General features: G+C 51.4%; 1 protein-coding gene across 2 annotated transcripts in view; it reads left to right on the plus strand.

The window, feature by feature from the left end:
- LOC142254241 (inner centromere protein A-like) overlaps positions 1-14905 on the plus strand; it is a 129272-nt gene that overhangs the window by 57338 nt on the left and 57029 nt on the right. For both annotated transcript variants that reach the window (XM_075325243.1, XM_075325242.1), the window contains exons 3-5: positions 856-966; positions 1140-1909; positions 1990-2035. In XM_075325243.1, coding sequence (XP_075181358.1) covers positions 856-966; positions 1140-1909; positions 1990-2035 — 927 coding nt within the window. The remainder of the gene's footprint in view (positions 1-855; positions 967-1139; positions 1910-1989; positions 2036-14905) is intronic.

Here is a 14905-nt window from a genome sequence, read left to right on the forward strand (position 1 = left end):
CAGATTTTGGCAGCGAAATGTAAGGGGTTAATGGCCACGGGTGGAAGCGATTCCACCCGCGGCTAGCAGGCACACATGTCAGCTTTTGATAACAGCTGATATGTGCGCGGATCGCTGCCCGCCTGCAGGGGGCGGGGCTTACCGGCACACGATCCATGACGTACCCAGTACGTCATGGGTTGTTAACAAGAATTTCTCTTAACCCCTTAAGTGGGTTGCTCGTTACGCGAGGTTCCACTGTACTTGCAAATATTCAATGCGCAATGTAAGTCTATAAGAAACCCGTATAGTTGCCGAATAGCAACTATTCAGGCTTCCCATAGACTTGCATTGCGCATTGAATATTGCCGAATATTTTGTGATATTCGATCATCCCTATTAATGACTAATTCTTTCTATTCATGCATGGCCATAGATGTAACTTGCCACATTTACTTAAGCAAAAGTGTGAACTCCTAGAATTAATGAAATCTGACATGGTGATTATTTTTTGTTATACCAGTGTCATTTTATGCATGTGATATACATTCTCTCCTTTATTCACTTTCCTGTAATTGAAAATGCAAAAACAAATGGCCAGGTGTGTGGCTCAAGCCGTTTGCGCTGTTGCTTTTCTGCCCTGGGGTCCTGGGCTCAAATGCCACTGAGGAGTTTGTATGTTCTCACCATGTTTGTGTGGGTTTCTTCCAGGTTCTCAGGTTTCCTCCCACACTCCAAAGACATACTGATAGGGACATTACATTCTGAGCCCCGATGGGGACAGAGGTGATGTCTGTAAAGCGCTGTGGAGTATGATGGCGCTATATAAGAAATGCACAATGTTTTTTTTTAATTGCATGAAATTTCTGTCATCAGTGATTTTACTGCTGAACCAGAGCTAATGCCAAAGACGCCATCTCAAAAGAGACGTAGGAAGAAGAGGACGTCAATTGTGCCAGACGAAAATAGATACCCTAGTAGTCGCAGGTAAGAGGAACGTCAGTAACAGTCTTATGGCTGAATACAGGGTACAGATTTACATAATGCATAATCATACGACGACCCCCCCCCCCCCCCACTCCTCACTCCATGCACCATAATAGCATGGATATATCTATTTGCTGAATTATTTACTTATTTTTAATACTTTAATGCTTCAGGATTTCCAGGAGAAGTGGCGTCAACTGGACCGCATCCGTACGTAGAATGTCTTCTCGACACGTAACTAAACCACTTGATAGATCTATTCAGGAAGAAACTGAAAATCAACCTAAGAGAATGACAAGAGCCAGGGCACAAGCCAGCATGATGTGCGCGCCTGTAGCTGAGACACCACTAGAAGAACTCTCATCAAATGTACATAATGACCGTGTTCTGACAGTGCAGATTAGTGCAGAGGAACGTCGTAGTGCAGAACTGCAGCTCTCAGAGTTGGCAAAGTCAGACTCTGCTGAGAGAAACCCTGCCATAGAAACTATGGTCCTGACCTCATCTGCACCACCTATTCCAATGGCTCCCCCAGCTGTCGCTGCCGAGTCTTTAGTGCCTGACACTCCTGAGAAGAATGGTCGCACTGCAGCCAAACTAAAGATTGCCGATAGCTCTACACCAAAAACACAAGCGTCCGTTATCGGGTCAATGGCTCTCAAACGTGAATGTGCTCAGCCTCTTTCACAAGCTGCCAAGGAACTATCATTGGAACTGTCCAACTACAGTGCGACACCCACAGGGACAAAATCTGACCGCCGGTCCGTACGCCGCAGTATTGTTGGAAGGAAATCGACCAGCTGCCGAGTATCTCTGGCTAATCAGTACTCTCTCGCTAGCAAGCGCGAAAGTATGACCAAGGAAGCTGTGCGCAAATCCATCCGCCGATCAGTATCACGGAAGAAGGCTTCAGATATGTCATCGTCTTCTAGCTATAAGAGCCGTAAGTGCCCCCTGTGCTGATAAGCTGTAAGTGTACTAACCTGGAGACTGTTAATTACATAAACTGTCTTGTCCTTACAGACCAGAGCTCTGCTGAAATAGTGGATGAAGTCGCTGTGAATCTTGGGTAGGAACAATTTCTCTTAACTCCTATTTAATTGTCTAGATTATGAACCGTATCCGCTCTCTAGTGAAGAGACATGTACTTTAATCAGACAGGAAGCGTCTGATTCAATACAGTGTATGTATATACAGTGGGTACGGGAAGTACTCGGACCCCTTTAAATTTTTCACTTTGTTTCATTGCAGCCATTTGGTAAATTCAAAAGTTGTTTTTTTTTTTTTTTTTTCTCTCAACATACTCTGCACCCCATCTTGACAAAAAAAAAAAAAAACTTCGTAATTTTTGCAAATGTATTAAACAAGTAAAACTGAAATGCCAAATGGTCATAAGTATTCAGACCCTTTGCTCACACTCATATTTAAGTCACATGCTGTCCATTTCATTGTGATCCTCCTTGAGATGGGTCTACTCCCAGGAGTTAAGCTGTGTTTAAACTGATGGGACTTAATTTGGAAAGGCACATACCTGTCTATATAAGACCTCACAATGCGTGTCAGACCAAATGAAAATCATGAGGTCAAAGGAACTGCCCAAGGAGCTCAGACAGAATTGTGGCAAAGCACAGATCTGGCCAAGGTTACAAAAGATTTTCTGCAGTACTCAAGGTTCCTAAGAGCACAGTGGCCTCCATAATCCTTAAATGGCAGAAGTTTGGGACCACCAGAACTATTCCTAGACCTGGGCGTCCAGCCAAACTGAGTAATCGTGGGAGAAGAGCCTTGGTGAGAGAGGTATGGGAGATGGGAAAAAGTTTTACAAAGTCAGTCACTGCAGCCCTCCAGCAGTCTGGCCTTTATGGCAGAGTAGAAAAATCCAGCCCTGGACATAAATTTTTAAAACTCCATCTTTTTATTTTGTAAAATTATTAAAATCCAGCAGGTGAGATGACATCGTAAGGAACCGTACAGAACGCGTTTTGACGCTCAAGTCTGAACATGATTAAGACCTGAGCGTCGAAACGCGTTCTGGACTTTTAAAAATTTATGTCCAGCTCTGGATTTTTCTTCTAATTTGCTATTGGTGGCCGCACCACTCCGAGCGCAGGACATGCCAACACAGCAGCGGGTCTGATTGTTGAGCTGGATTTTTTACTTTCTTTATGGCAGAGTGGCCCGACTGAAGCCTCTCCTCAGTGCAAGACATTTGAAAACCTGCATAGTTTGCAAAAAAACACATGAATGACTCCCAGACTGAGAAATAAGATTAGCAACAGCAAAATGGAAGGAAAGGATGCAGCACAAATTCCTTATTGATAAAAAAAAGTTTTTCTTATTCTTTATTGAAGTATTAAAAACAAAAAGGAGACCGAAAATTGGAAACATACATTAAAGCATGGGTGCTCTTAACACGTTTCGGACTTAAAATAAAAACAAACTAAGTCTGACTTATGACTAAGGACTTAGTTTTTATTTAAAGTCCGAAAAGCGTTAAGAGCACCCATGCTTTAATGTATGTTTCCAATTTTCGGTCTCCTTTTTGTTTTTGCTTTTAATACTTAAAAGTTTTTCTTATTCTTTATTGTTCAATAAGGAATTTGTGCTGTATCCTTTCCTTCTATTTTGCTGTTGCTTATCCTATGCTGGCGTGGACCTACCAGCGGACCCTTGCACCCTAAGGATTTGAGCAGTTTGGCTGGCAGGTGAGCTGAATCTTTTTTTTCCTTTCCATGAGAAATAAGATTCTGGTCTGATAAGACAGAACTTTTTGGTGATAATTCTAAGCGGTATGTGTGGAGAAAACCAGGCACTGATCATCACCTGCCCAATACAATCCCAAATGTGAAACATGGTGGTGGCAGCATCATGCTATGGGGGTGTTCTTCAGCTGCAGGGACAGGGGACGACTGGTTACAATTGAAGGACAAATGAATGCGGCCAAGTACAGAGAGATTCTGGAAGAAAACCTCTTCCAGAGTGCTCTGGACCTCAGACTTGGCCGAAGGTTCACCTCCCAACCAGACAATGACCCTAAGAACACAGTTAAAGAAGTGGCTTCAGAACAACTCTTGTGACCATTCTTGACTGTCCCAGCCAGAGCCATGACCTAAACCCAATTGAGCATCTCTGGAAACACCTGAAAATTGCTGTCCACAAACATTCACCATCCAACCTGACGGAACTGGAGATGATCTGCAAGGAAGAATGGCCAAGGATCCCCAAATCCAGGTGTGAAACACTTGTTGCATCATTCCCAAGAAGACTCATGACTCTACTAGCTCAATAGGGTGCTTCTACTCATTACTGAGCAAAGGGTCTGAATACTTATGACCATGGGATATTTTAGTTTTTTACCTGTTTAATAAATTTGAAAACCTTTTTCTTGTTTTTGCTTTTTTTTTTTTTTTGTCAAGATGGTACTTTCTGTACCCACTGTGTGTGTGTGTGTGTGTGTGTGTGTGTGTGTGTAATAAAAAATGCTTTCTTTGTCGCTCCATTGGGAGACCCAGACAATTGGGTGTATAGCTTATGCCTCCGGAGGTCACACAAAGCATTACACTTAAAAGTGTAAACCCCTCCCCTCTGCCTATACACCCCCCCGTGCATCACGGGCTCCTCAGTTTTATTGCTTTGTGGAAGGAGGCACACATCCACGCAAGCTCCACATTTTAGTCAGCAGCAGCTGCTGACTATATCGGATGGAAGAAAAGTGGGCCCATACAGGGCCCCCAGCATGCTCCCTTCTCACCCCACTCGGGTCGGCGGTGCTGTTAAGGTTGAGGTACCCATTGTGGGTACATAGGCAGGAGCCACATGCTGTTTTCCTTCCCCATCCCTTAGGGGCTCTGGGTGAAGTGGGATCCTGACCGGTCACCAGGCGCTGGGACCGCGCTCCCTCCGCAGCCCCTGGGGGAATCTGCTGGACAGGAGCCGGGTATCATCAGGGACAAGGCCCTGCGACTCTGAGGTACTCTGTGTCCCCTTGGGGACGGCGCATAGTGCGCCTGGATAATAGACACTGCAGCAGCTGCTGGGTGTGTTAGTGCGCCGGGACTACCGCGCTGGCCGCGCTTGTTTGCCGGCCGCGCTTATAAATTTAGTCCCTGGCTTTTGCGGCCTAGTGCCGCATATTCCCGCCCCCGGGCCTGCCAGTCAGGGGTAAGGGCGGGACGCTGCACTGGACGTCAGCGCTGAGGGCAGGAGCATACTTTTGTATCCTCCTCCCCCCTCACTGAGCACCGTGGGGCACCAGATTCCCGCACTTTTACAGGCACGCCCACGGCCCCCTCCTCCTCTCTGAACGCCGGCAGCCATTGCTACAAGACGCTGGAGAACTTCAGAGGGGAGACAACTGAGCTCCACAGCTCTGGGAGGCCCAGGCAGGGATCTGGTGGTCACACAACCGCTGGGAGCGGTCGGTAAGCCGCACCTGTTACCAGGTGCTGGTCCCCCTGGGTGCCGAATTGTATATTTCTATGCTTATAGTGTATACATTTACTCTGTACGGCCTCACTGTTAGCGTTTGGCTATGTACCCTCACTGATTATTCTAAGAGGAGAAACAGCATGTCGTCTGCAAAAAGCAAGGGTACCAAAGCACAGGCTTACTTTGCAACCTGTACCTCATATGCGGCAATGCTTCCTGCAGGTTCCACCTACCCTCATTGTGTGCAATGCTCTGCCCCTGTGACACTCACTCAGCCGGAGTCTCAGCCACTGGTGGGACCCCCGGCCCAGGTGGAACCTCCGGCCCCCACTGTCCAGGTGACAGGGACAGAGTTTGCAGTGTTTGCTGACAAACTTTCTGAGTCTATGGATAGATGGTCTGCTAGGATACTGGAAGCTTTGCAGTCCAGACCTGTAACACAGGCCCCGGGCACTGTTGATTCATTGCCCCCATGCCCCCCTCGGTCGGAGCAGCAGAGAGCTCCTGGGTCAACTCATAGGTCCCACGGGGAGGACTCCGACACGGACCGCAGTCCCAGACCGACGAAGCGGGCTCGCTGGGAGCGTCCCTCGACTTCATCACACTGTTCAGGGTCTCAGCATGAGGACTCTCTGGAGGATGAAGCAGATGCGGCAGATCAGGACTCTGATCCTGACGCCGCGCTCAACCTTGATACGCCTGAAGGGGACGCCATAGTAAACGACCTTATAGCGTCAATCAATCAGGTGTTAGATCTTTCTCCTCCACCCCTTCCGATTGAGGAGTCAGCTTCTCAGCAGGAGAAATTTCATTTTAGGTTTCCCAAACGTACACGGAGTGCGTTTCTTGATCACTCCGACTTCAAAGACGCAGTCCAGAAGCACCGAGCTTTCTTCGGCGCTCCATTGGGAGACCCAGACGATTGGGTGTATAGCACTGCCCTCCGGAGGCCACACAAAGCATTACACTAAAAAGTGTAAGGCCCCTCCCCTTCTGGCTATACACCCCCAGTGGGATCACTGGCTCACCAGTTTTCTGCTTTGTGCGAAGGAGGTCAGACATCCACGCATAGCTCCACTGTTTTTAGTCAGCAGCAGCTGCTGACTATGTCGGTTGGTAGAAAAGTGGGCCCATATGGGGCCCCCAGCATGCTCCCTTCTCACCCCACTTTTGTCGGGTGTTTGTTAAGGTTGAGGTACCCATTGCGGGTACGGAGGCTGGAGCCCACATGCTGTTTTCCTTCCCCATCCCCCCTCAGGGCTCTGGGCGAAGTGGGATCTTACAGGTCTCCAGGCACTGAGACCGGGCTCCATCCACAGACCCAGAGAACCTGCTGGATATGGAGCTGAGTATCGTCAGGGACAGGCCCTGCTACATTAAGGTACTCTGTGTCCCCGGGCAAGCGCGCACACACACACCAGCATTGCTGGGAGTGTTAGTGCGCCGGGGGTAACAGCGCGGTGCGCTCGTGCTATTATTCACTGCAGCTTAGCTGAGTGAATTTATGTATTGGGAACTGCCGCGCCGGCCGCTGCTGGGTGTTTTTTACATTGTGGCGCGGCTGGGACTTGTGGTGCGCCGGGGAATTCCGCGCTGGCCGTGCACATGGACGGCCGCGCTTATTACTCGAGTCCCCGGCTTTGCGGCCTAGTTTTCGTTTCGTTCCCGCCTCCAGCCCTGCCAGTCAGGGGAGAGGCGGGACGCTGTACAGACAGTCAGCGCCGAGGGCTGGAGTCTGCTTTGCATTCTCCAGCCCCCTTCACTGGACACAGTGGGACGCCAGTTTCCCGCTCTTGGCTGGGGCACGCCCACGGCCCGCCCCTCGTCACACGAGCTGGAGAAGGACGCCGGCAGCCATTCCTGCACGCAGTCCGAGCTGGGGAACGGAGACATGCTCTGGGCAACCAACACAGGGCTCTGGCGACCACACACCCGCGTTATAGGCGGGCGGTAAGCAGCACCTGAAGTGCTGACCCCACTAAATACCGAAGTGTCCATTTGTATTTTATGCTTGTATGCACAGCAGGAGAAATCCTTTTTTAATACACTGCACTGTACGTCGCTATCTTTGGCTATATGCCCTCCTAGATGGCGAGATAACAGCAGCAAAAAGCAAGGGTGCTAAGGCACAGGCTTTCTAGGCTGCTTGTATTGCATGTGCTGAAGTGTTCATTTGTACTTATGCTTGTATGCTATACATTGCACTGTACGGTCGCTACTCTGGGCTATATTCTCCTAGAGGTCTGGACAACAGCAGCAAAAAGCATGGGTGCCAAGGCACAGGCTGTATAGGCTGCTTGTATTGCAGGTGTTGAAGTGTTCATTTGTACTTATGCTTGTATGCTATACATTGCACTGTACGGTCGCTACTCTGGGCTATATTCTCCTAGATGGCTGGACAACAGCAGCAAAAAAGCAAGGGTGCCAAGGCACAGGTTTTCTATGCTGCTTGTATTGCATGTGCTGAAGTGTTTATGCTTGTATGCCATACTTTGCATACTTGGCTTGAATACAGCAGCAAAAAAGCAACAGTGCTTCCTATGCTGTTTTTTCCTGCATGTGATGCTGTTCCACCGGCATGACCCCCATTGTGTGCAAGCTCCCCTGTAGCACTGGGTCAGCCGGGGTCTCTACCCTGTCCAGGGACAGGGAAGGAGTTGCAGTTTCGGCTGATAGATTGTCATGGGATAGAGACTTTGCAGTCCAGACAGGCCATGGACAATCTTGATTAATGCCCCCTGACCACCCTCATTTGGAACGTAATCAGTGCTCCGGGGGGGTCCCAGGCATTCCAGGGTGAAGGCTCTGACACGGACGGCAGTCCCAGACAGCCTAAGCTAGCTCGCTGGGTGCGGCACTCGGCTTCATCACTGGTCAAGGTCCCAGCAAGGACTCTCTGTATGATGAGGCAGACGTAGCTGATCAGGGCTTTGGTCCTGACACCGCTCTCAATCCGGATACACCGGATGGTGACGCCATAGTGAATGATCTTATAGCGTCCATCAATGGAATGTTGGATATTTCTCCCTCAGCTCCCCCATTGGAGGAGTCAGCTTCACAGCAGGAGAAATCCTTTTTCAGTACTCATGCGTATATTGCGTATTTTTCTGGCCACGCTGACTTCAGAGAAGCAGTTCAGAAACACCACGCTTACCAGATAAGCGTTTTCTCCAAACGTTTTAAGGATACTCGTTATCCTTTTCCCCTGACGTGGTAAAGCGTTAGACCCAGGGTCCAAAGGTGGATCCCCCAATCTCCAGGCTTGCGGCTAGATCCATAGTTGCAGTGGAGATGGGACTTCACTTAAAGATGCCATTGACAGACAGATGGACCTCTGGTTGAAATCTGTCTGTGAAGCTATCAGCGTGTCGGTTGCTCCGGCATTCGCAGCCGTATGGGCACTCTATCCTATTTCAGCTGGGCTTGCGCAGCTGGTCTTGAGCACATGTACATCTGTGCCGCAGGTGGTGTCCTTAACCTCGCAATGTCTGCATTGCGACTTACCCTATTAATGCTGTCCTGGAGGGACAGTCGAGGTTGGTCCTTCCCAGGCTGGGGCAGGTCCCAATTGTCCTCGTCCAAAAGGACTCAAAAGGCTCAGAGGGGCTCAGTTTCCGGCCGGGCTCAATCACGCCCAAGGAAGGCAGCAGGAGGAACCGCTACCAAGGCGGTCTCCTCATGACTTTCAGCTCTCTCTCTCTCCGCATCCGCGGTTGGTGGCAGAATCTCCCGCTTGGCGACATTTAGCTGCCACAGGTCACAGGCCGGTGGGTGAGAGACATTTTGTCTCACGTGTACAGGATAGAGCTCTGTTCTCGTCCTCCGACTCGATTCTTCAGAACTTCCACTCCTCCCCCCACCGAGCCGATGCTCTTCTGCAGGCAGAAGAAGTGGTAATCCCTGTTCCTCTTCAGGAACAAGACACGGTTTTTTCCTCCATTCTGATTGGGGTGCCAAAAAAGGGGTGGCTCTTTCCGTTCCGTTCTGGACCTAAAACTGCTCACCAAGCACGTGAAGGCCAGGCGGTTCCGGATGTAACCTCCGCTCCGTCATTGCCTCAATGTCGCAAGGAGCTTTCCTAGCATCGATAGACATCAGGATGCTTATCTCCACGTGCCGATTGCTCCAGAGCACCAGCGTTTGCTACGTTTTCGTTATTGAAGACGAGCATCTTCAGTGCGTAGCCCTGCCCTTCGGTCTGGCGACAGCCCTACGGGTTTTCACCAAGTTGAGGGCAGCAGTGGGAGCAGTCCTGCACTCTCAGGGTCACTCTGTGATCCTTACTGAGACGATCCACTTGTCAAGGCACCCTCTCAAGAGGCATGCCGACACAGCCTGAACGTGGCGCTGGAGACTCTCCAGAGTTTCGGGTGGATCATCAACTTTTCAAGGTTACATCGGGCACCGACCCAATCGCTGACATATCTGGGCATGGAGTTTCACACTCCCTCAGCGATAGTGAAGCTTCCGCTGGACAAGCAGCGTTCACTACAGACGGGGGTGCAGTCTCTCCTTCAAGGCCAGTCACACCCCTTAAGACGCCTCATGCAGAGGCAGTCACTTTCGCGCAGTTTCATCTGCGTCCACTTCAATGGGGCATGCTTTGCCACTGGGTTGGGGAGTCGACGTCCCTAGATAGGAACGTTTCCCTTCTCAGACGGTCCAGGACTCTCTTCAGAGGAGTCCATCCTTCAGATCAATGTTCTGGAAATCTGGGAAGTGTATCTTGCCCTGCAAGCCTTCCAGCAGTGGCTGGAAGGGAAACAGATCCGAATTCAGTCGGACAATTCCACAGCGGTGGCAGACATCGCCCACCAAGGCGGAACACGCATCGCCAAGCCTACCAGGCAATCCGGCGGATTCTGATGTGGGTGGGGGACAGAGCATCCACCATATCCGCAGTTCACATCCCGGGAGTAGGAAATTGGGGAGCAGACTTCCTCAGTCGCCTGGGTATGGACGCAGGGGAATGGCCTCTGCACCCAGAATGGTGTCAGGAAATCTGTAGCCGCTGGGGGATGCCGGACGTCGACCTAATGGCGTCTCGGCACAACAACAAGGTCCCGATTTTCATGGCGCGGTCTCACGAGCAAAGTGCTCTGGCGGCAGGCGCCCTATTTCAGGATTGGTCGCAGTTCCAGCTACCCTATGTGTTCTACCTCTGGCACTGTTGCCCAGAGTGCTACGCAAGCTCAGCTCCGCTTGCCGCCGCGCCATCCTCGTCGTCCCAGACTGGCCGAGGAGGTCGTGGTTCCCGGATCTGTGGCATCTCACGGTCGGCCAACCGTGGGCACTCTCAGACCGGCCAGACTTACTGTCCCAAGGGCCGTTTTTTTCCACTGAATTCTACGGCCCTGATCCTGACTGTGTGGCCATCGAGTCCGAGATCCTAGCGTCTTCAGGATTATCTCAAGACGTCATTGCCACCATGAGACGGGCTAGGAAGCTGGCGTCTCCCAAGATCTGCCACAAGACGTGGAAGATATTCTTATCTTAGCGCTCTGCTCAGGGAGTGTCTCCCTGGACATTTGCATTGCCTACTTTTCCTTCCTTCCTACAATTTGGTTTGGGAAAAGGTTTGTCGCTCGGCCCTCTTAACGGACGAGTCCCAGCGCTGTCTGTATTCTTTCAGAAGCGCATAGTACGACTTCCTCAGGTACGCACGTTCCTGCAGGGGGTTGGTAACATTGTCCCTCCGTACAAGAGGCCGTTAGACCCATGGGATCTGCACAGGGTACTACTTGCTCTCCAGGAGCCGCCCTTTGAGCCTCTGAGGGATGTTTTTTCACTTTCTCGACTGTCACAGAAAGTGGCCTTTTTTGGTAACGGTCACGTCTCTTCAGAGAGTGTCCGAGCTAGCAGCGCGGTCATCCAAAGCCCCTTTTCTGGTTTTTCACCAAGACAAGGTAGTGCTGCGCCTGATTCCGGGTTTTCTCCCTAAGGTGGTATCCCCCTTTCATCTCAGTCAGGATATCTCCTTACCTTCCTTTTGTCCTCATCCAGTTCATCGATATGAATTGGATTTGCATTTGTTGGATCTGATGAGAGCGCTCAGAATCTACTTTTCCCGCACGGCGCCCCTGCGCCGCTCGGATGCACTCTTTATACTTGTCGCTGGTCAGCGCAAAGGGTCGCAGGCTTCCAAAGCCACCCTGGCTCGATGGATCAAGGAACCAATTCTTGAACCCTACCGTTCTGCTGGGCTTCTGGTTCCATCAGGGCTGAAGGCCCATTCTACCAGAGCCGTGGGTGCGTCCTGGGCATTACGACACCAGGCTACGGCTCAACAGGTGTGCCAGGCAGCTACCTGGTCGAGTCTGCACACTTTCACCAAACATTATCAGGTGCATACCTATGCTTCGGCGGACGCCAGCCTAGGTAGAAGAGTCCTGCAGGCGGCAGTTGCCTCCCCGTAGGGGAGGGCTGTCTTTGCAGCTCTAACATGAGGTATTTCTTTACCCACCCAGGGACAGCTTTTGGACGTCCCAATCGTCTGGGTCTCCCAATGGAGCGCCGAAGAAGAAGGGAATTTTGTTACTTACCGTAAATTCCTTTTCTTCTAGCTCCTATTGGGAGACCCAGCACCCGCCCTGTTGTCCTTCGGGATTTTTGGTGGTTTTTCGGGTACACATGTTGTTCATGTTGAATGGTTTTCAGTTCTCCGATGTTACTTCGGAGTGAATTTGTTTAAACCAGTTATTGGCTTTCCTCCTTCTTGCTTTTGCACTAAAACTGGTGAGCCAGTGATCCCACTGGGGGTGTATAGCCAGAAGGGGAGGGGCCTTACACTTTTTAGTGTAATGCTTTGTGTGGCCTCCGGAGGGCAGTGCTATACACCCAATCGTCTGGGTCTCCCAATAGGAGCTAGAAGAAAAGGAATTTACGGTAAGTAACAAAATTCCCTTCTTTCCGGATAAGCGCTTTACTAAGCGACTTCATGACACACGTTATCCCTTCCCCCCTGACGTAGTCAAGGGTTGGGCCCAGTGTCCCAAGGTGGATCCTCCAGTCTCTAGACTGGCGGCCAGATCCATAGTTGCAGTGGCAGATGGTGCATCCGTCAAGGATGCCACTGACAGGCAGATAGAGCTCCTGATGAAATCCATCTATGAGGCTATCGGCGCGTCCTTTGCTCCGGCATTCGCTGCCGTATGGGCACTACAAGCTATCTCAGCTTGTCAGTCTGAGATTATTGCACTCACACGAGCCGCGACTCCGCAAGTTGTGTCATTAACCTCTCAGGCGTCTGCGTTTGCGTCCTACGCCATGAATGCGGTACTAGACTCTGCGAGCCGTACAGCGGTAGCATCCGCCAATTCAGTGGCAGTCCGCAGGGCCATGTGGCTACGTGAATGGAAGGCAGACTCTGCTTCCAAGAAGTTTTTAACCGGTTTGCCGTTTTCTGGCGACCGCCTGTTTGGCGAGCAATTGGATGAAATCATTAAACAATCCAAGGGAAAGGACTCGTCCTTACCCCAGTCCAAACCTAACAGACCTCAACAACGGAAGGTACAATCGAGGTTTCGGTCCTTTCGGCCCTCAGGCAGGTCTCAATTCTCCTCGTCCAACAGGCCTCAAAAGGATCAGAGGAACTCTGATTCATGGCGGTCTAAGGCACGTCCTAAAAAGACCGCCGGAGGAACCGCTCCCAAAGCGGCCTCCTCATGACTTGCGGACTCCCCAAACCGCATCCTCGGTCGGTGGCAGGCTCTCCCGCTTTTGCGACGCCTGGTTCCCACATGTCCAAGACCGATGGGTGAGAGACATTCTGTCTCACGGTTACAGGATAGAGTTCAATTCCTGTCCTCCGATTCGTTTCTTCAGAACATCTCCGCCCCCCGAGCGAGCCGATGCTCTTCTTCAGGCGGTGAACTCTCTGAAGGCAGAAGGCGTAGTTATCCCCGTTCCCCTTCAGCAATGGGGTCACGGTTTTTACTCCAACTTGTTTGTCGTACCAAAAAAGGACGGATCTTTCCGTCCCGTCCTGGACCTCAAACTGCTCAACAAACACGTGAAAACCAGACGATTCCGGATGGAATCTCTCCGCTCCGTCATCGCCTCGATGTCCCAAGGAGACTTCCTAGCCTCAATCGACATCAAGGATGCTTATCTCCACGTGCCGATTGCACCAGAGCATCAGCGCTTCCTGCGTTTCGCCATCGGGGACGAACACCTTCAGTTCGTGGCATTGCCTTTCGGCCTGGCAACAGCCCCACGGGTCTTCACTAAGGTCATGGCAACAGTGGTTGCAGCCCTACACTCTCAGGGACACTCAGTGATCCCTTACTTGGACGATCTTCTTGTCAAGGCCCCCTCTCGGGTGGCATGCCAACACAGCCTGAACATTGCTCTGGAGACACTCCAGAGGTTCGGGTGGATCATCAATTTCCCAAAGTCAAAACTGGCACCGACACAATCGCTGACATATCTCGGGATGGAGTTTCACACTCTTCCAGCGATAGTGAAACTTCCGCTGGACAAACAACGATCACTACAGACAGGGGTGCGATCTCTCCTCCGAGCCCAGTCGCACCCCTTGAGACGTCTCATGCACTTCCTAGGGAAGATGGTGGCAGCAATGGAGTCAGTTCCATTTGCACAGTTTCATCTGCGTCCTCTTCAATGGGACATTCTCCGCAAATGGGACAGGAAATCGACGTCCCTCGACAGGAACGTCTCCCTTTCTCGGGCAGCCAAGGCATCCCTTCAGTGGTGGCTTCTTCCCACTTCTTTGTCGAAGGGGAAATCCTTCCTGCCCCCATCCTGGGCTGTGGTCACGACGGACGCGAGTCTGTCAGGGTGGGGAGCGGTCTTCCTCCACCACAGGGCTCAGGGTACCTGGACTCAGCCAGAGTCCTCCCTTCAGATCAATGTTCTGGAGATAAGGGCAGTGTATCTAGCCCTGAAGGCGTTCCAGCCGTGGCTGGAAGGCAGGCAGATCCGAATTCAGTCGGACAACGCCACGGTGGTGGCATACATCAACCGCCAGGGCGGCACGCGCAGTCGGCAAGCCTTCCAGGAAGTTCGGCGGATTCTGCTGTGGGTGGAAGCCACAGCCTCCACCATCTCCGCAGTTCACATCCCGGGCGTGGAAAACTGGGAAGCGGACTTTCTCAGTCGCCAGGGCATGGACGCAGGGGAATGGTCTCTTCACCCGGACGTGTTTCAAGAGATCTGTTGCCGCTGGGGGAAGCCGGACGTCGACCTAATGGCGTCCCGGCACAACAACAAGGTCCCGGCATTCATGGCACGGTCTCAAGATCACAGAGCTCTGGCGGCAGACGCCTTAGTTCAGGATTGGTCGCAGTTTCAACTGCCTTATGTCTTTCCCCCTCTGGCACTGCTGCCCAGAGTGTTACGCAAGATCAGGTCCGACTGCCGCCGCGCCCTCCTCGTCGCCCCAGACTGGCCAAGGAGGTCGTGGTACCCGGATCTGTGGCATCTCACGGTGGGTCAACCGTGGGCACTACCAGACCGACCAGACTTGCTGTCTCAAGGGCCATTTTTCCAT

Source organism: Anomaloglossus baeobatrachus, chromosome 10, assembly GCF_048569485.1.
Source record: "Anomaloglossus baeobatrachus isolate aAnoBae1 chromosome 10, aAnoBae1.hap1, whole genome shotgun sequence".
Taxonomy (NCBI): domain Eukaryota; kingdom Metazoa; phylum Chordata; class Amphibia; order Anura; family Aromobatidae; genus Anomaloglossus; species Anomaloglossus baeobatrachus.